General features: G+C 44.0%; 1 protein-coding gene across 2 annotated transcripts in view; it reads right to left on the bottom strand.

Annotated features, from left to right (window-relative positions):
• LOC134396142 (zinc finger protein ZFP2-like) overlaps positions 1-25,760 on the bottom strand; it is a 110,629-nt gene that overhangs the window by 68,848 nt on the left and 16,021 nt on the right. The window contains exon 6 of one of the 2 annotated variants that reach the window (XM_063122521.1): positions 22,171-24,019. The exons of the other annotated variant lie outside the window; for it this stretch is intronic. Within the exon in view, the coding sequence (XP_062978591.1) occupies positions 22,704-24,019 (1,316 nt within the window). The 3' untranslated portion in view covers positions 22,171-22,703. Of the gene's footprint in view, positions 1-22,170; positions 24,020-25,760 lie in introns of those variants that run through there. 2 annotated transcript variants of the gene reach the window in all.

Genomic DNA, 25,760 nt, shown 5'->3' with positions numbered 1-25,760 from the left:
GGAGGGGAAGTAGCTCGGACTGGAATCTGTGGACACCCTCTTTGCAGGACTGGACTGGAAAGGGGACGGCAGGAGGCTGCAGCAACCCTCTGGTCTCACAGATCTCCGCCTCTTTCTTCCTGGGCTTCCGCCTTTTGATCACGGCTTGATGAGCCAGACACGACCGCCCCCTACTGGACGACTCCGTCGTTACAGCTCCTTCCGCCCCTCCCTCACAATTATTATTATTATTATTATTATTATTATTATTATTATTATTATTATTATTATTAATTATTATTATTTTCAACAAAGAAAAAAAATCCGCAAATGTAACATACTTTAAAGACAACTAAAAGGAATGCAAATAGCAAAACTGAACACTTACAGTTTTACTGTGGCAGAAGATGTGTGTGTGAAAATGTGTGAACCACACTTCAAGAAGGCAGGGCTGGGCAAAGCTGGTAATAGGCCGGGGCCAGAGGGGAAATGTAGGCCCCATTTCAAACTGCTCATTAAGTATTTTCTAATCAGTTCTAAATACATATGAACTAGAATGATTGATTAAAAAGGTAATGGCAAGCACTTTTATTCAAGATGTATATAAGAAGACATGTTGTTTGTTGTTTATTCGTTCAGTCGCTTCCGACTCTTCGTGACTTCATGGACCAGCCCACGCCAGAGCTTTCTGTCGGCCGTCGCCACCCCTAGCTCCCCCAAGGTCAAGTCTGTCACCTCCAGAATATCATCCATTCATCTTGGTCGGCCCCTCTTCCTTTTGCCTTCCACTTTCCCTAGCATCAGCCTCTTCTCCAGGGTGTCCTGTCTTCTCATTATGTGGCCAAAGTACTTCAGTTTTGCCTTTAATACCCTTCCCTCAAGTGAGCAGTCTGGCATTATTTCCTGGAGTATGGAGTGGTTTGATCTTCTTGCAGTCCATGGCACTCTCAGAATTTTCCTCCAACACCACAGTTCAAAAGCATCTATCTTCCTTCGCTCAGCTTTCCTTATGGTCCAGCTCTCGCAGCCATAGGTTACTACGTGGAATACCATTGCTTTAACTATGCGGACCTTTGTTGTCAGTGTGGTGTCTCTGCTCTTAACTATTTTATCAAGATTTGTCATTGCTCTCCTCCCAAGAAGTAAACGTCTTCTGATTCCTTCTTCATATTCAGAAATGCTTTACGTGGTTTTCCTTGGGCAGATTCATCAACAACAACAGAAAAATCAAGCAACTTTGCATTGTCAATGTTAATGTTCAAAACTGCTAATCCATTCAAACATTCTTGCACCATTGAGTAGGCCCCCTCAAAATCGTAGGCCCATGTCAAATGGGCCCCCCTCTGCCCAGCCCTGCAAGAAGGACTCAGGGAAGCTGGAGCGTGTTCAGAGGAGGGCAATGAGGATGATCCAGGGTCTGGAGACAAAGCCCTATGAGAAGAGACTGAAAGAACTGGGAATGTTTAGTCTGGAGAAGAGAAGATTGAGGGGAGACATGAGAGCACTCTTCAAATACTTGAAAGGTTGTCACACAGAGGAGGTCCAGGATCTCTTCTCGATCCTCCCAGAGTGCAGGACATGGAATAACGGGCTCAAGTTAAAGGAAGCCAGATTCCGGCTGGACATCAGGAAAAATTTCCTGACTGTTAGAGCAGTATGACAATGGAACTAATGACCTTGGGAGGTTGTGGGCTCTCCCACACTAGAGGCGTTCAAGAGGCAGCTGGACAGCCATCTGTCCGGGATGCTTTAGGGTGGATTCCTGCACTGAGCAGGGGGTTGGACTCGATGGCCTTATAGGCCCCTTCCAACTCTACTATTCCATGAATTATCCATGTCGGATGAGGCAGACTCCAGGCCATGATACCTTAAGCAACAATAACACTCCAATCTTATGCAGGTCTACTCAAGAGCAATCCCATTGAGATCAATGGAGCTTACTGCCACGACACAGGCTCTGAACACCAGACCTCACGTCTGCCACCACTTCTTATGGGGCGACACAGGCTCTGAACAACAGACCCGGCCGAGGCTACTCCCTGCTCAAGCTAAGCACCACCACTTGGTACGCCTGAGGCAAGGGATAAAGCCCACCTTCCTCCAAACTATGTGGAGAAAGGGGTTTAAAATGGAGAATGGATTTTAATATATATAATAATGCGCTGTGAGTTATATCTGCTTAGGTGAATGATTGTCAGAGTGGGTGCTGAATGTGTAAACTTAAGATGATAAACGCCAAACAGACACGTGGGACTTTTGTGGTAGTTTTAAAACAAACAATTAAAATTTATTTTTAAAAGTTCATAAGCTTTGTTTCAAATAACAACATTTAAAAACCTTTTTGAAACCTTCCATACAATCCTGTCACTCTCACATTCGCGCTTTCCTTTTTCTCACACAATCACTCTTGAACTTTCTTTATTATCAGTATTGATTAATATACTTCCACTACATGCACACCACACCCTAAAGACACCACTCACTACACTGACTCTCAAATTTCCCAGAACTTAAGTACCATAAACACAGAGAGCACTACAGACTCTAAGAGTCCCTAACAAGTCTCCCACAATCCCCTTAGTCATTCCCTTATATATCACTCCTCCCCCCTCCCAAGACATTCTAACTCCGCCCACTCAGGCCAACATTCTAAAAACCACAGACTTACAAACTGCAGACATACATTTGGGAACTGACTTGTGGGGTGTAACGCCACACTTACCCCCATGTAATTCATTATAAGATTTGAGGCATGATATGTTATTAATCCCTGAGGTCATAAGAACACAAGAGGAGCCATGCTGGATCAGGCCAAAGGTCCATCTAGTTCAGCATTCGGTCCACACAGTGGCCAACCAGCTGTCTACTAGGAACCCTTAAGCAGGATATGAGTGCAACAGCACACTCCCGCCCATGTTCCCCAGCAACTGGTGTACCCAGCCTTACTGCATTTGCTACTGGAGGTAGCACATAGTTTGCAGCCTTCCCTTCCAGGAATATAGCCAATCTCATTTTAATGCCATCCAAGTTCGTGGCCATCACTACATCTTGTGGTAGTGAGTTCCTTAGTTTAACTATGCGCTGAGTGACCCGCCCAGAGAGCTTCGGCTCTGGGGCGGTATATAAATGCAATAAATAAATAAAAGTCTTTCCTTTTATCTGTCCTAAATCTCCCACTACTCAGCTTCATGAGATGACCCTGGGTACCATATCCACATTCTCCACACCATTCATAATTTTGTACACCCCCTTAGTCTCCTTTTTTCCAAGCTAAACAGTCACAGCTTTTGTAACCTTACTTCATAAGGTATTTGTTATGGTGACCATATGAAAAGGAGGACAGGGCTCCTGTATCTTTTAACCGTTGTACTGAAAAGGAAATTTCAGTACATCACGCCAGTCCTTTTCCAGCTTCATTGGCTGCCAGTCCAGGTCCGGGTCCGATTCAAAGTGCTGGTATTAACATTTAAAGCCCTAAACAGCTTGGGGCCAGGCTATCTGAAGGAACGCCTCCTTCTATATGTACCTGCCCGGACCCTAAGGTCATCCTCAGGGGTCCTTCTCCGTGAGTCCCTGCCAAAGGAAGTGAGGCAGGTGGCTACCAGGAGAAGGGCCTTCTCTGCTGTGGCACTCCGGCTGTGGAATGAGCTCCTGAAGGAGGTTCGCTTGGCACCTACAGTACATTATATGTCTTTAGATGCCAGGTGAAGACCTTTTTATTCTCCCAGCATTTTAACAGTTTAAAAATAAATTTTAATTTGGTGTTTTACATTTGTAATTTTGCATTGCTGCTGTTTTTATCTGGTTGAGCTTTTATGTTGTATTTTATATTATGGTTTTATACTGTTTTATACTTTTAATAGTTTTAATTTTTGTGAACCTCCCAGAGAGCCCCGGCTATTGGGCAGTATAGAAATGTAATTAATTAATAATAAATAAATAAATAAATAAATAAAAGCTGCAGGAGCCCTGCATGGCCTAACCAGACACAAAAGAGGGAAGAGCTCCTGCAGCTTTAACCACATACATAAAAATGACACCTGATGAAATTCCCTTTTCAGTACAACTGTTAAAAGATACAGGAGCCCTGTCCTCCTTTTCATAGGGTCACCCTAGTATTTGTTGCAGCCCCTTGATCATTTTAGTTGCCCTTTTCTGCACCTTTTCCAGCTCTACAATATCTTATTTTTAAGTATGTTGACCAGAACTGTACACAGTATTCTACGTGTGGTCGCACCATAGATTTGTATAAAAGCAGTATGGTACTGGCAGTTTTATTCTCGATCCCTTTTCCAATTATGCCTATCATGGAGTTTGCCTTTTTAACAGCAGCCACAAACTGGGCTGACACTTCCCTCGAGCTGCGCACCACAAGCCCAAGATCTCTTTCCCAAAGGTCCAAAAAGGAATAGGGTCAAGGGCTACACACATACCAATGTCCTATGCAGCCCTTGATCCTATTCCTTTTGGGACCTTTGGGATGTAGTACAGATATACTAGAGAATAGGGTGACCCTATGAAAAGGAGGACAGGGCTCCTGTATCTTTAACAGTTGTATTGAAGAGGGAATTTCAGCAGGTGTCATTTGTACATATGGGGGACCTGGTGAAATTTCCTATTCATCACACCAGTTAAAGCTGCAGGTGCCCTGCCCTCTTTTAAATCAGGTCACTCTAGTATAGCTCCTGCAGCTTTAACTATTGTGATGAAGAGGGAATTTCACCAGGTTCTCCATATATACAAATGACACCTGCTGAAATCCCCTTTTCTATGCAACTGTTAAATATATAGGAGCCCTGTCCTCTCTTGAGGGAATGATACTAAAGGCAAAACTGAAGTACTTTGGCCACATAATGAGAAGACAGGACAACCTGGAGAAGATGCTGATGCTAGGGAAAGTGGAAGAGGGGCCGACCAAGGGCAAGATGGATGGATGATATTCTGGAGGTGACAGACTTGACCTTGGGGGAGCTAGAGGTGGCGACGGTGACAGAAAACTCTGGCGTGGGCTGGTCCATGAAGTCACGAAGAGTCGGAAGCGACTGAACGAATAAACCAAAAAAATGCAACTGTTAAAGATACAGGAGCCCTGTCCTCCTTTTCCTATGGTCACCCTACTAGAGAATAAATCTCCTTTGGATCGAGTGGGACTTAGTTTTGTGAAATCATAAGAACTTATTTTCTTACCTTCTCCACAAATCAAACCCCATGCCCACCCTAAATAAAGTATCAGAGGAAAATGAGAGTGACTTCCCCTGCAAAGTCCCAAGACCTTAGTAGATGATGATGATGATGATGATGATGATAAAAAGTGTGTCAGAGGCAAAGTCCCAACGTTTTAGAAAAGAATTTTTGCTAAAGTCAACAGCTCTGAGTCAAATGGAAATCCTAGCTTGGCCTCCTGCTGTTACAAAAACAAGGGCCAATGTTGTATGTGAATACACTTTTCTTATGTGTGATTAGTATCCATTTCTTTCAGGAAGAAACTCCTTTTCCCTTCAGGGATGGTCCTGGCCTGCTGGGGGGTTTCAGACAATCATAGCCCTTCCTTTTCTCAGCAACTAAAACTTAAGTTCCAAGCCACCCCTTTCCAGCGCTATAGTAAGACAAGCAAGGAGGCCAAAGTTGGGCATTTTCCTCTTCCGTCTGTTTCTAGCAAGACTTCACGGTTTTGAGAACAAAGTTTTTGCCTGCACTCAACCTGCCAGAAGGATCCACCCCTAGCTCTTCTAGAGAAAAGTATGAGGGAGCAAATATCTGGTGGTTCAGCACTAGAACATGGCTCTGAAGGAGCAGGAAAATCGACCAATGTGGTCCGTCCTGAATACAGGATGGAGAGACCAGGATGGAGAGGGTCGCAAGAGACCGAAGGAGAGCCATGCCAAGGGATGCAACAGCGCTGGGAAGCCCAATGGCAGGAGCTCCTGAAGACACTGCAGTCTCCGCACTCAGCATGGGGGAACCTTCAGCTGCCGGAAGCCACACCTTGGGATGACACCAAGGCCTTTCTGGTCTCCTTTGAGCAAGTGGCCAAGGCCTGCCAATGGCCGAGAGGAGAGTGGGCGGCCCGGCTCCTGCCAGCCCTGAGTGGGGAAGCAGAAGAGGCCTTCCGAAGCCTGGAGGCCAGAGATCAGGAGGATTATGGGAAAGTGAAGGCGGCCATCTTGCGAGGGGAAGCCCTGAGGATGGAGTCGCAGCGCCAGCACTTCAGGCAATTCTGCTGCCAGGAGGTCAGAGACCCCCGAAGGATTCACAGCCAAGTCCAGGAGCTTTGCCGGCAGTGGCTGAAGCTGGAGAGACACAGCAAGGAGCAGATCCTGTTGCTGCTGATCCTGGAGCAGTTCCTGGCCAGCCTGCCAGTGGACCTCCAGGGCTGGATCCGGGCAGGAGGGCCGGACACCTGCTCCCAGGCCGTGACCCTGGCCGAGGACTTCCTCATGAGCCAGCAAGGGGCTGAGACAGGACAGAAGCAGGTGAGGTTTTCATCCACACAGAACATGTCATTCTCCAGGTAAAAACATTGAAGGCTGAAGTTTTCTAGACCAGCATAACTGCAACTAACGCAATTTCAAATATTTATTATTTATTAATTGTGTCTTTTTACCCACCCACCCCGCTCCTCAGCCAAAAATGTCACCTGCGCTGCTGACAATCAGCAAAGAAGACAGTCCCTGCCCTCAGGCTTACAAATTGAAAAAGACACTGACACACAAGGAAAAGGGGATGGGGAGGGAAGAGGAGGAAGAGAGCATGAAAATATGGCAAAATGCCATTCCAAAAAAAAACTCATATATTTAAATTTTGAAGGTTCCACATTTGCGGTCTAATTATAAACTATACCTATCATTTCCCACTATTATTAAATATTATCATTTCTTCCAGTTTCAAATTAGTGATTTTATATAACGCCAGACGTTTTATGTTCCCTAATCCTGTTAATGCCCCAAGCCTGTTTCTAGAGGTTTATTGGCATTCTATTGGAATTTTGCCTTGTACTAAATTTATTATAAAAAGAAGAGAGTTTATTATTTATTTATTTATTTATTTTATATACCGCCCAATAGCTGAAGCTCTCTGGGCGGTTCACAAAAAGTTCAGAGTTCCAGACTCTGCTCTGTCTAAAATGCAACCATAATGATTAACTGTATCAGGTATTGACAACTAGTCCTTATTAATAACCATCTCTCACCAAAAATATTTTATTGTTTATTTTCTATGTTTCTTCCAGCTGTTTTCAGAGTAGAAAAGCCTTCATTTAAAACAGACTAGAAGGGTAGGTTAACCTTGCCACTTTTATATTTTTGGCACTTTTAGCAGCTTCATGACAGGAGAGAAAATCCATTGTCGTCGTTTTTCTCAGAGTGTAGATGCAGTAATTGAAGAAGCGCACTGTACTTGTTGGAATTCCGCCTGCCATGACTCTTTTATGAGCCCAAAATTGTGAAGGAAAAAATGAAATTAGCAACCTTCCTTGGTAATCAAAATTACGGAGCTTGTGTCATAGAATCATAGAATAGCAGAGTTGGAAGGGGCCTACAAGGCCATCGAGTCCAACCCCCTGCTCAATGCAGGAATCCATCCTAAAGCATCCCTGACAGATGGTTGTCCAGCTGCCTCTTGAAGGCCTCTAGGGTGGGAGAGCCCACAACCTCCCCAGGTAAGTGGTTCCATTGTCGTACTGCTCTAACAGTCAGGAAGTTTTTCCTGATGTCCAGACGGAATCTGGCTTCCTGTCACTTGAGCCTGTTATTCTCTTATCCATAGTTAAAATGCTTGTTTATAAGCCTGACCTGAGTCCAAATTAGGGTGATTAAAGGATGATAAAAGGGTGGATTTCCCCCATTGTTCCATGGTAAGTTTATGGGTAAATGACCAGGCATATATTTAACGGTTCTGGATCATGCATTGAAATGCTGTGGTCCTATATCTGTGCCCTTATGCTGAGTTTTTTGTGCGTGTAACAGGATATGAGTCTGATGAACCTGCAAGAGACTGACACATCTTTCCATATGGATGAGCAAACTCTGAGGCAGCCAGGCCAATGCACTATTTTCTGGCAAGTCTTGGAGGAAGATGATGGCAAAGGAGATGCTTTGGGTAAGGATCTCTTCTGTTCGGGGCGAGTAAACATCCACAGGTCCAAGTACCACTGTAGAAAAGCGAAAGACTACATGAATGTAGCAGAGGGCAAAAGGTAGATCAGGTTCTGCTGGTAGATCTCTGTGACTTGCAGTAGATCAGCAATGTTTTCTGACTCCCCACTGTTTAACAACAACAAGTCTGTCCATGGATGCTTCTAGGCTACAAAGGAGAGAAAAACATTCTCAGGATGCAAAAGAGTTTATTCGCAAGAGCGTAAGAAGGGCCCTGCTGGATCAGACCAAGGGCCCATCTAGTCCAGCACTCTGTTCACAGAGTGGACAACCAGCTGCCGACCACCCACAAGCAACACACAAAGGCAACGGCACCCTCCCACCCATGTTCCCCAGCAATTGGTGTATATAGGCTTGCTGCTCCTCTGATGGACCTCTTAGACCAGCCTTCCTCAACTTGGGGCGCTCCAGATGTGTTGGACTACAACTCCCAGAATGCCCCAGCCAGCTCGGCTGGCTGGGGCATTCTGGGAGATGCAGTCCAACACATCTGGAGCACCCCAGGTTGAGGAAGGCTGGCTTAGACTTAAGAACATAACAGCGTAAGAAGAGCCCTGCTGGAACCAGTGGCTGACCAGCTGTCGACCAGGGACCTACAAGCAGGACCCATGTGCAACAGCACCCTCCCACCCATGTTCCCCAGCAACTGGTGCACACAGGCTTGCTGCCTCGGACACTGGAGGTAGCACAGAGCCATCAGGACTAGTAGCCCTTGATCGCCTTCTCCTCCATGAATAGGGTGACCCTATGAAAAGGAGGACAGGGCTCCTGTATCTTTAATAGTTGTATTGAAAAGGGAATTTCAGCAGGTGTCATTTGTATAGATGGAGAACCTGGTGAAATTCCCTCTTCCTCACAACAGTTAAAGCTGCAGGTGCCCTGCCCTCTTTTAAATCTGGTCACTCTAGTATAGCTCCTGCAGCTTTAACTGGTGTGATGAAGGGGGAATTTCACCAGGTTCTCCATATATACAAATGACACCTGCAGAAATTCCCTTTTCAATACAACTATTAAAGATACAGGAGCCCTGTCCTCCTTTTCATTTTCTTTTCTGTTCCCTATAGCTTTTAAATATTGAGTTTGTTCTGACTATACTGTTAGCTTCACCCTACCCGGTGCCTGTTTACACTTCCCTGTGCCTGTTTGCATTCTCTTTCCCTCCTTATTGTTTACTACAACTTTATTAGATTGTAAGCCTATGCGGCAGGGTCTTGCTATTTACTGTGCAATCTGTACAGCACCATGTACATTGATGGTGCTATATAAATAAATAAATAATAATAATAATAATAATAATAATAATAATAATAATAATAATAATAATAGGCTCACCCTATCCATGAATTTATCCAAACCCCTTTTAAAGCCCTCCAAATTGGTGGCCATCACTTACATCTTGTGGTAGAGAGTTCCATAATGTAACTCTGCGCTGTGTGGAGAAGTCTCCCACCAATCAGCTTCATGGGATGACCCCATTGGGTTCTAGTATTATGGAAGAGGGAGAAAAATGTCTCCCTATCCGCATTTTCCACACCATAATTTTGTACACTTCTAGCATGTCTCCCCTTAGCCTCCTTTTTTCCCAAGCTAAACAATCCTAGAGTGCAGAACAAGGAATAATGGGTTCAGGATTCTAGCTGGACATCAGGAAATATTTCCCGACTGTTAGAGCAGTACGACAATGAAACCAATGACCTAGGGAGGCTGTGGGCTCTCCCACACTAGAGGTCTTTGGGTTGTAGCCGGACAGCCATCTGTCAGGGATGCTTTAAGGTGGATTCCTGCATTGAGCAGGGGGTTGGACTCGACGGCCTTATATGCCCCTTCCAGCTCTACTATTCTATGATTCTATGATATTTGCAGTACTGAAAATGGTAAAAAAAAAAAGTAATCTGATCCTGTTAGCTGATCTAGAGTATAAATTCCACTATCAACCCAAATCTGGATTCCCCAATAAAGTAGTCTACAAAGCCATTTTATGTTCAGCCTGCTCATGGGCAAAACCATACATTTCTCTGCTCTGCCTAATTGCAGTTACAAGCATAAATCTAGCGGAAAAGAGAGCCCTGCCGTCTGCCCCTTTCTAAACAAAAGAAACTTTGCCATCATCCGTGACACAGGAGAAAAACATAACATTCTCATCCATCTTAAAAACTCCTGCAGAAAGCCAATTTTTTCCGAAGTCACAACCATTGAAGCAACAGGAAGCGATATGAGAATGTTATCATGTCATCATCAGAGGCAGTCCCGCTTGTTATACCTAGGGTAGGGTGACCATATGAAAAGGAGGACAGGGCTCCTGTATCTTTAACAGTTGTATTGAAAAGGGAATTTCAGCAGGTGTCATTTGCATATATGGGGAACCTGGTGAAATTTCCTCTTCCTCACAACAGTTAAAAAGCTGCAGGCACCCTGCCCTCTTTTGAATCTGGTCACTCTAGTATAGCTCCTGCAGCTTTAACTGTTGTGATGAAGAGGGAGTTTCACCAGCTTCTCCATATATACAAATGACACCTGCTGAAATTCCTTTTTCTATGCAAGTGTTAAAGATACAGGAGCCCTGTCCTCCTTTTCATAGGGTCACCCTAGCTCATTTCAAGACGAGTAGAATGTCATCACGAAGAACAGCAGGCCTTGACAGCAGGCCTTCTCTGTAGCAACACCCACCCTCTGGAGGGCGGTTCGGGAGTCAAGACTTTTATCTTCTCCCAGGCATTTAACAGCATTTAACAACGCTTAGTTTGTTTTTTAACGGACACCAAAACCGTTGTTTTTAAATGGATGCTGTTGTTTTTATACTGTGTTTTTTATGTTTCTGATGGTTTTTAAATTTTGTATACTTTTTAATGTTTACTGTTTTTAACTTTTGTAAACTTCAGAATCCAATATAAACTTCTTCTGTTGACCTACAAAGCTTTTCACTGTCTAGCTCCTTCCTATCTCTCCTCTCTCATCTCACACTATTGCGCCGCTCGTGCTCTTCGCTCCTCTGATGCCATGTTTCTCGCCTGCCCAAGGGTCTCTACTTCCCTTGCTCGGCTTCGTCCATTTTCTTCTGCTGCCCCTTACGCCTGGAACGCTCTTCCAGAACATTTGAGAACTACAAGTTCAACCGCAGCTTTTAAAGCTCAGCTAAAAACTTTTCTTTTTCCTAAAGCTTTTAAAACTTGATTTTGTTCTGACTTTATACTGTTAGTTTTACCCTACCCTGTGCCTGTTTGCATTCTCTTCCCCTCCTTATTGTTTTATTATGGTTTTATTAGAATGTAAGCCTATGCGGCAGGGTCTTGCTATTTACTGTTTTACTCTGTACAGCACCATGTACATTGATGGTGCTATATAAATTAATAATAATAATAATAATAAACCGCCCAGAGAGCTTCAGCTATGGGGCGGTATATAAATGTAATAAATAAACAAATAAATAAATAAAATAAAATAAAATGTAACATCCTTCAAACGCCTCCTGAAAACATATCTTTTTAGACAAGCTTTCTATAGACTATAACTTAATCTGGTTTTATGTGATTTTTTTTTAAAAAAAATGGTTTAAATCTTGACTTTTTGTATATTATAGTTTTGATTGTAAACTGCCCAGAGAGCCTTGCCTATTTGGCAGTATAAAAATGATGATGATGTTGATGATAATAAATAGGGCCTACCAAAATACATCCACACCCACGTCCAGAAAGCAGTCATACTTTAACAAAAAATATTCAAATTTTATTGTGAATAATAACAAACAAAACAAAAAATACATCGTGAAAACGGGAAAACACACACCATAGATTGTGTATATAAAATTATCATCATTTCCATCATATAAACTTTTTAAAAAAGGGAGAGAGTTATACAAAAGTTTCAAGAAAAGCAGACCAAATATCCGTATATTTATCCTCTTGCAAGTTGCGTCTATATAACACTAGTTCAAAAGTTGATAATGTTATTAGGTCCTCGATCCATTGCATTATAGGAGGTGTAAATTTGTCCTTTCAATGTGATAATATATAAGTCTTTTGGCTGTCTTAAGGGCTCCGAAGATCATATCTTCTCCTAAAGAATGGAGTTCATTCCAAAGGAAACATCTATATGGATCTAATTTTCCTGTGTACTCTGTACAGCACCATGTACAGTGATGGTGCTATATAAATAATAATAATAATAATAATAATAATAATAATAATAATAATACTTTAAACATGCTCAATTGTCAGAAAATTCCTGCCCGTCTAGAAAAACCACCACGAGCAAGAAAGAGATATGATTATGACGTGCCTGGCTTTTAGCTGCAAAAGGCGAAACGAAACTTCCAGAGGGTAGCCGTAAATGAACACAAATCTGACATCAGGAATTATTTTAATAATTTCATACAAGTTTATCAGGATTACCTGGAATTAACTCTGGGTTGGATGGTAGTGGAAAGCAGCAATAAGAATGAGGTGGCAAAAATCTAGAAAAGGTGAGCTGAGAAGGGGAGAAATGATAGAGGTGTACAAAATTATGCCTGGTATGGAGAATGTGGACAGGGAGACATTTTTCCCCGCTCTCAAAATACTAGAACCCAGTGGGGTCATCCCATGAAGCTGATTGGTGGGAGATCCAGGACAAATAAAAGGAAGGACTTCTTCACACGGTGCATAGTTAAATTATGGAACTCACTACCACAAGATGTAGTGATGGCCACCCATTTGGATGGCTTCAAAAGGGGGTTGGATAAATTCCTGGAGGCAAAGGCTATCAATGGCTCCTAGCCTTGATGGTTGTGTGCTATCTCTAGTATTCAAGGTAATAAGCCTGTGTGCACCAGTTGCTGGGGAACATGGGTGGGAGGGTGCTGTTGCACCATGTCCTGCTTGTTCATCCCTGGCCGATGGCTGGTTGGCCACTGTGTGAACAGAGTGCTGGACTAGATGGACCCTCGGTCTGATACAGGATGGCCCTTCTTAGGTTCTTAGGTTCCTATATCTTTCTCTTCAGGTAAAAAGAACAGAAGTCTGATCAAAACAAAGGACTGTCAGCAGGGAGAGATCAGGCCAGAGAATACTCCTAGAACAGTATGTGAAAAGAACCTTTTTGTGACAGCTGAAATTCATGGACAGAGAGGGGAATCCAAAGGGCAGCAAGGGAAGAAATCAGTGGATAGAGAGAATGAGTACACAGAGTTTGCAGGAGTTCTTTCAAGTGCAGCTAAACAAAGTTCCTCAGTGTGCAAAAGGGGGGAAATGCCCTTGTTCTCCAAGTATGGCAGAAAGTACGGCTACAAATCAGAACTTCTTAAGATGCATACAACAGAGGACCTCTATGAGTGCCCCATGTCAAAAGGAAATTTCCAGCAAAGAATGTACCTTGAAGAACATCAGAGAAATGCAATAGGAGGGAAACAACTTAGTGAATTCACAGAGTACAGAAAAAGAGATGTTTTGACCGGCCATTCGACTGGCCATTCGGGAGAGGAAGCATATCTGTGTCCTGAGTGCGGGAAAAGCTTCGCTTCTAGAAAACAAATAACACACCATCAAAGAATCCACACTGGGGATAAACCATATGAATGCTCTTGGTGCGGGAAACGCTTCACACATAGTGCCACCTTGAGGTGTCATCAGAGAATTCATACTGGAGAGAAACCATACAAGTGTTCTCATTGTGGGAAATGCTTCAGGCACAATGGGAACTTGATGATGCATCGGAGAATTCATACCGGAGAGAGACCATTGGATTGTTCCCAGTGTGGGAAATGCTTCAGACAAAAAGGAGCTTTGAAGATGCATGATAGAGTTCATACTGGAGAGAAACCGTATAAATGTTCAAAGTGTGGGGGAAACTTCTCTCAGAAAGATAAACTGATCAGACATCAGAGAACTCACAAATAATAGGACAGAGATTTTATAAATGTTCAGTGTGTGTGAAGAGTCAGAAAGATCACATGCTGAAACATTGCAGCATCCATTGAGGACATTGACGGAGTATTCTGTGATCAGCGATTATTTTCCCTAGAGGCCATTTTGAGAAATGAGTGTGTGCCATCAGCATCTAAAAACCCCACCATCAAACCTGTCCTGCCATCAAGGATGTGTTGCCACAAATTCTCCTTTCTCCATACCTCTTTAGCCTCTACATTACTGGGCAAATAATCTGGGTCTCTGTCTATGCTTAGGACTTTTTAAATTGTCATACATTTTAAATGTTTTAATATTCGAACATATTTAATACATTTTAAACTTTTGTATATTCCTATTTATAGATTTTAACTGTATATGTTTTAATTTTGTAAAGCCGCCCTGAGGCCCAGCATTGGGCAAAAGGCAGGATACTATTACTACTACTACTACTACTACTACTACTACTACTAATGTTTATATTTCAGGGCCTAGAATTCCCTGTCACTATAACCCAGATTTCCTTAAGTCAACTCTTTCCTACCGCCATCAATTCTCTTAGAATACTGTATAACCTTCTAATAACGTTCATATAATAAGCTTAGGCCGACGTGAGATGAGAACCAACACCAGAGACCGTTTGAACTATTAAATGTTGGTTTATTAAAGGGGCATATTGTAAATAAGGGAATACTAATATTTACTTTGGGGTCTTCAAAAGAATGCTTACTGGACAAACCAAGCTTCAGTTGTCCATGCTCTGGTAACCTCCAAATTAGATTACTATGTGCTCTACGTAGGGCTGCCTTTGAAGACAGTTCGGAAGCTTCAGCTTGTGCAAAAAGCAGCGGCCAGAGTGATAACCAGAACCAGAATGTGTGAACATATAAGACTGATTTTAGCCCGCTTGCATTGGCTGCCTATACGTTTTCGAGCCTGATTCAAGGTGCTGGTATTATTATTATTATTATTATTATTATTATTATTATTATTATTATTATTATTATTATATTATATAGCACCATCAATGTACATGGTGCTGTACAGAGTAAAACAGTAAATAGCAGTAAATAGTTTTAACCTATAAAGCCTTACACGGCTTGGGACCACCATACCTGATGGAACGCCTCTCCCGACATGAACCTACCCGTACACTATGCTCAACATCTAAGGTCCTCCTCCGAGTGTCTACTCTGAAGGAAGCTCGGAGGGCAGCAACAAGGGAGAAGGCCTTTTCAGTGGTGCCCCCCCAATTATGGAATGATCTCCCCAACGAGGCTCGCCTGGCGCCAACATTGTTATCTTTTCGGCGCCAGATTAAGACTTTTCTCCCGGGCAGTTATCAACACATGCTGAGTTTTTTAATTGATCCCAGAATAGTTGTTTTTAATTGGATATTGTGTTTTTATGCTTTTCAATTTTTGTATATTTGTTTTTAATGTTCACTGTTTTTAACTTTTGTAAACCGCCCAGAAAGCTTCGGCTATGGGGCAGTATATAAATGTAATAAATAAATAAATAAATAAATAAATAAATAAAATACTGACCATTCTTAAGGACTTGAATCCTGATAAAAGCCTCTTAGAGAGTAATGCTATGGTCCCTGGGAGAGCATCCAAGGACATTAAGAATGCTTGGAAGAACACTTCAGAGGTCAGAGAACTAACCACCCACTCACAGCCGGCGTGGCAAGAACCAACAAATCGACTTCAGAGAGGGAGGAACAGGGTGTTCTGATGGGCGGGGAAGGGAGGACACCGGAGAGGCCTGGATATGTGCTATCCTGAAACTCCTCCTCCTTATTAATGATTTGGATGAGGAAGTGCATCAAATCTGCAGATGACACAAAATTGGGTGGGATAGCTAATACCCTGGAAGACAGAAACAAACTTCAAAGTGATCTTGATAGGCTGGAGTGCTGGGCTGAAAACAACAGAATGAAATTTAATAGGGATAAATGCCAAGTTCTACATCTAGGAAATAGAAACCAAAGGCACAGTTACAAGATGGGGGATACTTGGCTCAGCAATACTACAAACAAGAAGGATCTTGGAATTGTTGTAGATCGCAAGCTGAATATGAGCCAACAGTGCGATATGGCTGCAAGAAAGACAAATGCTATTTTGGGCTGCATTAATAGAAGTATAGCTTCCAAATCAGGTGAGGTACTGGTTCCTCTCTATTCGGCCCTGGTTAGGCCTCATCTAGAGTATTGCGTCCAGTTCTGGGCTCCACAATTCAAGAAGGACGCAGACAAGCTGGAGCGTGTTCAGAGGAGGGCAACCAGGATGATCAGGGGTCTGGAAACAAAGCCCTATGGAGAGAGACTGAAAGAACTGGGCAATTTCCACTCGCATCAGTCTTCTTCAACCTTTAATCAGAGCTCACATGAGAATGCCTTGTTTCACAAAGAAGAATATTATTTGAATATTTATTATGAACAAGCTGGAGCGTGTCAGAGGAGGGCAACTGATCAGGGGTCTGGAAACAAAGTCCTATGAAGAGAGACTGAAAGAACTGGGCATGTTTAGCCTGGAGAAGAGAAGATTGAGGGGAGACATGATAGCACTCTTCAAATACTTAAAAGGTTGTCACACAGAGGAGGGCCAGAATCTCTTCTCGATCCTCCCAGAGTGCAGGACACGGAATAACGGGCTCAAGTTACAGGAAGCCAGATTCTAGCTGGACATCAGGAAAAACTTCCTGACTGTTAGAGCAGCACGACAACGGAACCAATTGCTTAGGGAGGTTGCTGGCTCTCCCACACTAGAGGCCTTCAAGAGGCAGCTGGACAACCATCTGTCAGGGATGCTTTAAAGTGGATTCTTGCACTGAGCAGGGGGTTGGACTCGATGGCTTTATAGGCCCCTTCCAACTCTACTGTTCTATGATCCTTGAAGCCTTAATCAAAATTATGAGTGTTTATCTCAACAGGTTTTAGTTTATTAGTGCTAGAATGTGTTTTCATCAACAGTACTTCGTGTGTCATCACTGCAGTTGTTTTTCTTTTTACATTCAAGCTTTATTGTCATCATCGGAGCCTTCATTTCTTGCATTTCATTTCCCTCATACATCACTGCCAACATTTTTTCTATGTAGTCTCTCAAGGATACAGAAACTCAGCCTGGGGTTCCAATGCGTCGTTCTGGAATTCCTAGCCGGCCATGCCCTCTTTGCCATGATATCCTAGTCTACACCCATGTATATGGTTTATACATATATGGTATAGATTAGAGTTGGAGAACGTCTGGAACCCCAGTTTTTGGACTCCAGCTCCCATCTGCTCCAGCCAGCATGGCCAGTGGTTAAGGATGCTGGGAGGTGTAATCCAACAGCACCTGGCAGGTACAGGATACAAGGTCCCCAACCCTCATATATATTAACTTGAAAGCCTTAAATGGCTTGGGACCAGGGTACCGTAAGGTCAACTTTCAAGCAGATGTTTCTGTCAGTTCAACAGGTAGGCCTTACTCAGTTCATCATTTAAGGCCTCACTCCAAATGCCTCGATTCTATGGAACACAGCAGGCAGCATTTAAGAGGAGGGCCTTTTCTGTAGTGGCACCCACCTTATTTTATTTATTACATTTTTATACCGCCCAATAGCCGAAGCTCTCTGGCCATACAAGAAGAGACATGGAGGAGAGAACTGGACAGTTGATTTTATTAGAATGTAAGCCTACGCGGCAGGGTCTTGCTATTTACTGTTTTACTCTGTACAGCACCATGTACATTGATGGTGCTATATAAAATAATAATAATAATAATAATAATAATAATAATAATAATAATAATAATAATAATAATAATAATAGGCTTATGGTCTGTTGTAGGTGATCGAACGTGGGACCTTCTGAGCTATGGCCCTCCCAGTGCTGGACTAAATAGGTCTGATCCAGCATGGCTCTTCTCATTTAATCAGAAGTGCATCCCACTGACTTAAATTGGACTTACATTTGGTTAAGCCCATTTACCAGTGCAGACAATGGGCCAAGGCTGAATCCCCTGGGTATGTCTCTTATACAAACTCCATTCAAACAACAGGAAAGCCATATAAGAATATTGCACTGAAGGAACGCCTCCTCCCATATGTACCTGCCCGGACCCTAACGTCATCCTCAGGGGTCCTTCTCCGCGAGCCCTTGCCAAAGGAAGTGAGGCAGGTGGCTACCAGGAGGAGGGCCTTCTCTGCTGTGGCACCCCGGCTGTGGAATGAGCTCCCTAAGGAGGTTCGCTTGGCACCTACATTATATGCTTTTAGACGCCAGGTGAAGACCTTTTTATTCTCCCAGCATTTTAACAGTCTATCAATAAATTTTAACTTGGTGTTTTAAATTTGTAATTTTGCATTGCTGCTGTTTTTATCTGGTTGAGCTTTTCTATTGTATTTTATATTATGGTTTTATACAGTTGTTTTATACTTTGAATGTTTTTAATTTTTGTGAACCGCCCCGAGAGCTCCGGCTATTGGGCGGTATAGAAATGTAGTAAATAAATAAATAATAGATAAAATAAATTGCCGTGTTCTTGTGTAGTTCCCTGGGCTGGAGAGTTGAGCAAGATACAGCGTTCAAGATCCTCAACGGTTGTTAACCATGCTAACTCGATAGAGCCATCTTTTGCTGGAGAAATATACCACTGAATACTAATTGTTGGGAAGTAACAGTGGAAGGTTGATGCTAGTTTTGTGCCATCACTTACATCTGTGTACCAGATATATCCTGTCAGAGTTCCTGAATAACACCTCAAACAGTGACATTCTTATCGTATCTCCTCGAAACCACAGCCTCAGCTCTGCTATTATTACGCTGCTTTTGCAAAACAACAACAACACCTGAGTTTCTGCAACCACCTAGAAGTATATACCCGACATATCCATTCACCTCTTCTCTTTCAATATTATTACACCAGTGAGGGAGGAAGCAGCAGCCAGGCATCTCTCCACCGTGCCTGGGTCCAGGTCCAGCTGAGAGCCCCCTCCCTCCTGCTTCCAACTGTCTCTGCAGAGGCCACCAGTGAGGGAGGAAGCAGCAGCCAGGCATCTCTCCACCGTGCCTGGGTCCAGCTCCAGCTGAGAGCCCCCTCCCTCCTGCTACCAACTGTCACTGCAGAGGCCACCAGTGAGGGAGGAAGCAGCAGCCAGGCATCTCTCCACCGTGCCTGGGTCCAGCTCCAGCTGAGAGCCCCCTCCCTCCTGCTACCAACTGTCACTGCAGAGGCCACCAGTGAGGGAGGAAGCAGCAGCCAGGCATCTCTCCACCGTGCCTGGGTCCAGCTCCAGCTGAGAGCCCCCCTCCCTCCTGCTGTCAACTGCAACTGCTGAACTTTCCAACTAAGATTGTAGTGCCTGAGTTTGCTTTCCTTTCCCCCCTCCTCCTCCTCCCTCCCAATCCCCTTTCCTTTTGTGTCATGTCTTTTAGATTGTAAGCCTGTGGGCAGGGACTGTCAAGAAATACTTTTGTAAGCCGCCATGAGAGCCTTTTTTGGCTGAATGGCGGCATAAAAATACTTAAATAAATAAATAAAATAAATAAATAAATTACTCTGTAATGTGTATTGTTAATAGGGTGACCCTATGTAAAGGAGGACCGGGCTCCTGTATCTTTTGCAGTTGTATAGAAAAGGTAATTACAGCAGGCGTCGTTTGTATGCATATGTAGCACCTGGTGAAATTCCGTCTTCATCACAACAGTAAAAGCTGCAGGAGCCCTGTCCTCTTTTGTATCTGGTCACTCTAGCTCAGCCTTCCTCAACCTGGGGCGCTCCAGATGTGTTGGACTACAACTCCCAGAATGCCCCAGCCAGCTTATATGTACACACAGGCTACACACAGGCTTATATGTAGGCCAGAGGGAGCAACATGTGGGCCTCCAGTAGTTCTGGCCTACAAATCCTACCAGCCCTAGCCAATGGTGAGGCATGATGGGAAATGTAGGCCAAAACATCTGGAGGACCACAAGTTACTCACCTACGAACATAAGTGCCATGCTGGATCAGACCAAGGGTCCATCTAGTCCAGCACTCTGTTCACACAGTGGCCAACCAGGGACCAACAAAGCAGGACATGGTGCAACAGCACCCTCCTACCCATGTTCCCCAGCAACTGGTGCACACAGGCTTACTGCCTTGAATACTGGAGATAGCACATAACCATCAGGGCTAGTAGCCATTGATAGCCTTCTCTTCCAGGAATTTAACTAACCCCCTTTTAAAGCCATCCAAATTGGTGGCCATCACTATATCTTGTGGCAGTGAGTTCCATAATTTAACTATGTGCTGTGTGAAGAAGTCCTTCCTTTTATCTGTCCTGGATCTCCCACCAATAAGCTTCATGGAATGACCCCGGGTTCTAGTATTTTGGAAGAGGGCAACCAGGATGATCAGGGGTCTGGAAACAAAGCCCTATGAAAAGAGACTGAAAGAACTGGGCCTGTTTAGCCTGGAGAAGAGAAGATTGAGGGGAGACATGAGAGCACTCTTCAAATACTTAAAAGGTTGTCACACAGAGGAGGGCCAGGATCTCTTCTCGATCTTCCCAGAGTGCAGGACACGGAATAACGGGCTCAAGTTAAAGGAAGCCAGATTCCGGCTGGACATCAGGAAAAACTTCCTGACTGTTAGAGCAGTACGACAATGGAACCAGTTACCTAGGGAGGTTGTGGGCTCTCCCACACTAGAGGCCTTCAAGAGGCAGCTGGACAACCATCTGTCAGGGATCCTTTAGGGTGGATTCCTGCATTGAGCAGGGGGTTGGACTTGATGGCCTTGTAGGCCCCTTCCAACTCTGCTATTCTATGATTCTATGACATAGGCAATGTTTGCCAATCTTTCAACTAACCTTTTATGCGTTTAACAGCCGTTTGAGCTACAACAGATGTCACTATTCATGTTTCTGTGCCGTGAAAAGCTTCATTAGCCGATTCTTGCACCTCAGTCTGACACAGAAGCAGATGCTAATTGAAAAACTGGTAACTCTACAAGACAGGAGCTAGGAAGCCCTTTTTTGTGTGAGGGGTGGGGTAGTTAGGGTGACCCTATGAAAACAAAGACAGGGCTCCTGTATCTTTAACAGTTGTATTGAAAAGGAGGTGTCATTTGTATATATGGAGAACCTGGTGAAATTCCCTCTTCATCACAAGTTAAAGCTGCAGGTGCCCTGCCCTTTTAAATCTGGTCACTCCAGTATAGCTCCTGCAGCTTTACCTGTTGTGATGAACAGGGACTTTCACCAGGTGCTACATGCATACAAACGACACCTGCTGAAATTCCCTTTTCTATGCAACTGTTAAAGATACAGGAGCCCTGTCTTCGTTTTCATATTGTCACCGTACGGCTAGTAGCAGTGATTTGTTGAACCCTGGACACCACCCTAAGTACCTTGGAGGAAGGATGGGATGAAATTATAACAGCTCAGAATAATCCCGAGAGGAGCATTATTGATGAGAAGTGAGTGGGCAAATGTTAGCGTTTGTTTCAACCCACCACAATTTCTGCAGAATGTACAAGTTTTATTGATAAAATGCATTCAAAAAGCACCAAAATATCTTCTTTCCAAAACAGGAGATGGGCCTGCACAAAATGCATCTTTCATCCTTAAATGAAGGGTACCAATGAGGAATGCAGCTCTTTCTTTTATTGGCCCTCCTTGACTAATAGGCGTCAGCCGCAGTAATTGTAGCCTGGAGGCCATTTCAGACCTCCAACAAGTGCCGTCCCCAAAATGTCCAACTGTCAATGCAGATTGGCACGTCCTGTTTCAAATTGAAGATGTCCGTAGCAGGCAAATAGAACTTGCCCAATAGAGATGCACAGTGCAGTTGTCCCACCTCTGGTTATGATCTTGCCACCCAAATGGTGGCTCTTGAATAGGAACCAGAGACTTAAAGCAATAAAAGTGCAGTCCTTGTGTCTGCAGACTGGATTTCTTTGTGGGTTTGGAAGCCTGGGCCATGTCTCTCCTTAGGGTAGTAAGCGATGATCTTGCTCACAGGAGGAAAGATTGAAATCAAGGTGTGAGGAGCAGGTGTTCCTGGTTGTCATAAGGGACTACCATGCCTGCAACTATTATTCAAATCTGACCAAGAGCAAAAAGTTATAGTGTTTTTTTTTTAAAAAAAAAATTCCCATGATAGTCAAGAAACCCAAAGACTTGATTTTCCGAACCTGGACACGGATTTAGTACAGCATCAAAGTGGATTGATTTCAAATTGGTCCCAGCAGATGTTTTCCAAAGTGCTGAATCAGGGTCAGAGTCAAATTGGGGAGTTAGTGCACACCTATATATACATGCAAATTTCTGTTATGGGCCTGTGCCTTGGATCTTTAAAAACCTAGCAACACCCCTGTCCAACAGATTTACTCATAAATATTAGCGTTATTAAGCCTAAACAGGCTTTAGGTTGCAATCAGCATACTTAGGATCGTAGCCCAAACCAACTCATGGAATACTAAAAAATTGACGTAAACTATTTAAAAACATTTTGTGTAGAAATTGACCCACTTGGGGATGATAGGGGTCAGCAAGTCCCTGAGGGATGATGTCTGGCTGTCTAGTTGCTAATCCAGAGACTAAAAAGGTCTGGGAAAAGGTGAATCTATAGCAACAGAGCCTGATGGCAGGCCAGTTTAGATGGAGAGGTGTTAGCTTCAAGTAGAAGACCCCTGTCTCATTTCTCAGAATACCCCTACAGGAAAGTTCATAAAGTCTCTGTCCAATGAATTCTCTGATGTCTGATCAGTATATCTCTCCGGGAAAAGTCTTTCCCGCACTCTAGGCATTTGAACGGTTTCTCTCCTGTATGGATTCTCTGATGGTCCTTCAAATGTTCTCTCCGACTGAAGCTTTTCCCACACTCAGGGCATTCATAAGGTTTCTCTCCCGTATGAATTCTTCTATGTCTCTTCATATCACCGCACTGATTGAAGCACTTCCCACAGTAAGAGCATTTGTATGGCTTCTCTCCAGTATGGATTCTCTGATGTCTTGTTAATACTTCTCTAAAAGTGAACCTTTTCCCACACTGAGAACATTCATGCAGCCTCCCTCCAGTGTGGACTTGCTGATGGTTCATTAAATGTTCTTTCCGGCCAAAGCATTTCCTACAATGAGGACATTCATATGGTTTCTCTCCAGTATGAATTCGTTGATGTTTCTGCATAGGCTCTTTCCGACTGAAGCATTTCCCACACTGAGGACATTTGAATGGCTTCTCTGCAGTGTGAATTCTCTGATGTCTCTGAAGACCCCCTCTCTGACTGAAGCATTTCCCACACTGAGAACATTTGTGTGGTTTCTCTCCAGTATGGACCGTCTGATGTCTTGTTAATACTTCTTTAGAACTGAACCTTTTCCCGCACTCAGGACATTCATGCCGTTTCTCTCCAGTATGAAGATGCTGATGATTCTTCAAACGTTCTTTCTGACTGAAGCATTTCCCACACTGGGAACATTCATATGGTTTCCGTTCACTTTGAATTCCTTGATTTCTCTTTAATGTCTTTTTAAAGCTCTTTCCACCCTCAGGAGAATTATTAGGCTTCTCTTCTGCATGGTTACTCTGTTGACTGATGATAGCTCCTTCTCCATACTTGGAGAATTCACTATCACCCTTTATGGTTCTCTGATGTTGATCAAAGTATGAATGTTGCTGGAAATGTTCTTCTGACATGGGACATTCATCATGGCCCTCCATGGTCTGCATCATGTCAAGTTCTGATCTGTAGCAATACTTTCTACCATACTTGGAGAACAAGGACATTTTATCTGTTCTGTATACTTCGGAATGCTGGATAATTGCAGCTGAAAGATCTTCTGTGAGCTCATTACATTCGTTCCCTCTCTCCACTGGCTGCTTCCCCTGTCCATCTTCAGATACACATCCTTCCTCTTGCATCTCAGCCCTCTCCAACACATTCGCCTGGCTTATTTGTGGGTCTGTCCTGGGCGTGTCCTCTAGCTCATTACTTCCACACTGAGAATTCTCCGTCTTGACCTGGCTTCCCTTCTGGCCACCTGCGGAGACAGGAAGAGGAACGGTTTCAGAAAGGGAAGGTTTTATCTGCTGGGATTGTTTAGCTTGGAGAAGAGGAGGCTGACTGAAGTGTACAAAAGTATGCCTGGTGTGGAGAATGTGGAGAGGAAGGCATTTTTCTCCCTCTCTCAAAATACTAGAACCCAATGGGGTCATCCCATGAAGCTGAGCGGTGGGAGATTCAGGAGAAATCAAAGGAAGGACTTCTTCACACAGCACACGGTTAAATTATGAAACTCACTACCACAAGATGTAGTGATGCTACCAATTTAGATGGCTTTAAAAGGGGGTTGGATAAATTCCTGGAGGCGAAGGCTATCAATGGCTACTAGCCTTGAGGGTTGGGTGCTATCTCCAGTATTTGAGGCAGTAAGCCTGTGTGCACCAGTTGCTGGGGAACATGGGTGGGAGGGTGCTGTTGCACCATGTCCTGCTTGTTCATCCCTGGCCGATGGCTGCTTGGCCACTGTGTGAACAGAGTGCTGGACTAGATGGACCCTTGGTCTGATCCAGCAGGGCTCTTCTGATGTTCTTATGAGTGACGGTCGAGGTCAAAATGGAATGCTGGGACTAGCTAACAGTGCAACCATAGGCATGTTCAGGATGTTTTAGAATGTTTTTGGGATGTTTTAACTATGTAGATTATGTTCTTAATTCAGTTTTATGTATTTTATATTTACTGTTGTTCCCCGCCTCAATCAAAATGGAGAGGCGGCTAAGAAATAAATTTTATTATTATTATTATAGACATAAAAATGTCCTACACGTCCCAGAAATATTTTAAGTAAATAAAGTAAAAATTCGGTGAAAGCATTGTTATTGTTTTTAGAACAAATCATTATTACTATTTATCAGTTATTGTTTAATCTGGATGTCGACCTGTTTAAATATAAATATAAAAATGTTTATTCTTGTAATTCTTGTCTCTGCAGAGGCCACCAGTGAGGGAGGAAGCAGCAGCCAGGCACCTCTCCACCGTGCCTGGGTCCAGCTCCAGCTGAGAGCCCCCTCCCTCCTGCTACCAACTGACACTGCAGAGGCCACCAGTGAGGGAGGAAGCAGCAGCCAGGCACCTCTCCACCATGCCTGGGTCCAGCTCCAGCTGAGAGCCCCCTCCCTCCTGCTACCAACTGACACTGCAGAGGCCACCAGTGAGGGAGGAAGCAGCAGCCAGGCACCTCTCCACCATGCCTGGGTCCAGCTCCAGCTGAGAGCCCCCTCCCTCCTGCTACCAACTGATACTGCAGAGGCCACCAGTGAGGGAGGAAGCAGCAGCCAGGCGCCTCTCCACCGTGCCTGGGTCCAGCTCCAGCTGAGAGCCCCCTCCCTCCTGCTGCCAATTGTCTCTGCAGAGGCCTCCAGTGAGGGAGGAAGCAGCAGCCAGGCGCCTCTCCACCGTGCCTGGGTCCAGCTCCAGCTGAGAGCCCCCTCCCTCCTGCTACCAACTGTCTCTGCAGAGGCCACCAGTGAGGGAGGAAGTAGCAGCCAGGCACCTCTCCATCATGCCTGGGTCCAGCTCCAGCTGAGAGCACCCCTCCCTCCTGCTGTCACCTGTAACTGCTGAACTTTCCAACTAAGATTGTAGTGCCTGAATTTGCTTTCCTTTCCCCCCTCCTCCTCCTCCTCCCTCCCAATCCCCTTTCCTTTTGTGTCATGTCTTTTAGATTGTAAGCCTGTGGGCAAGGACTGTCAAGAAATACTTTTGTAAGCCGCTGTGAGAGC

Source organism: Elgaria multicarinata, chromosome 3, assembly GCF_023053635.1.
Source record: "Elgaria multicarinata webbii isolate HBS135686 ecotype San Diego chromosome 3, rElgMul1.1.pri, whole genome shotgun sequence".
NCBI classification, from domain to species: domain Eukaryota; kingdom Metazoa; phylum Chordata; class Lepidosauria; order Squamata; family Anguidae; genus Elgaria; species Elgaria multicarinata.
Note: the sequence above shows the minus strand (reverse complement) of the source record. Positions and strands in the feature narration are given on the sequence as shown.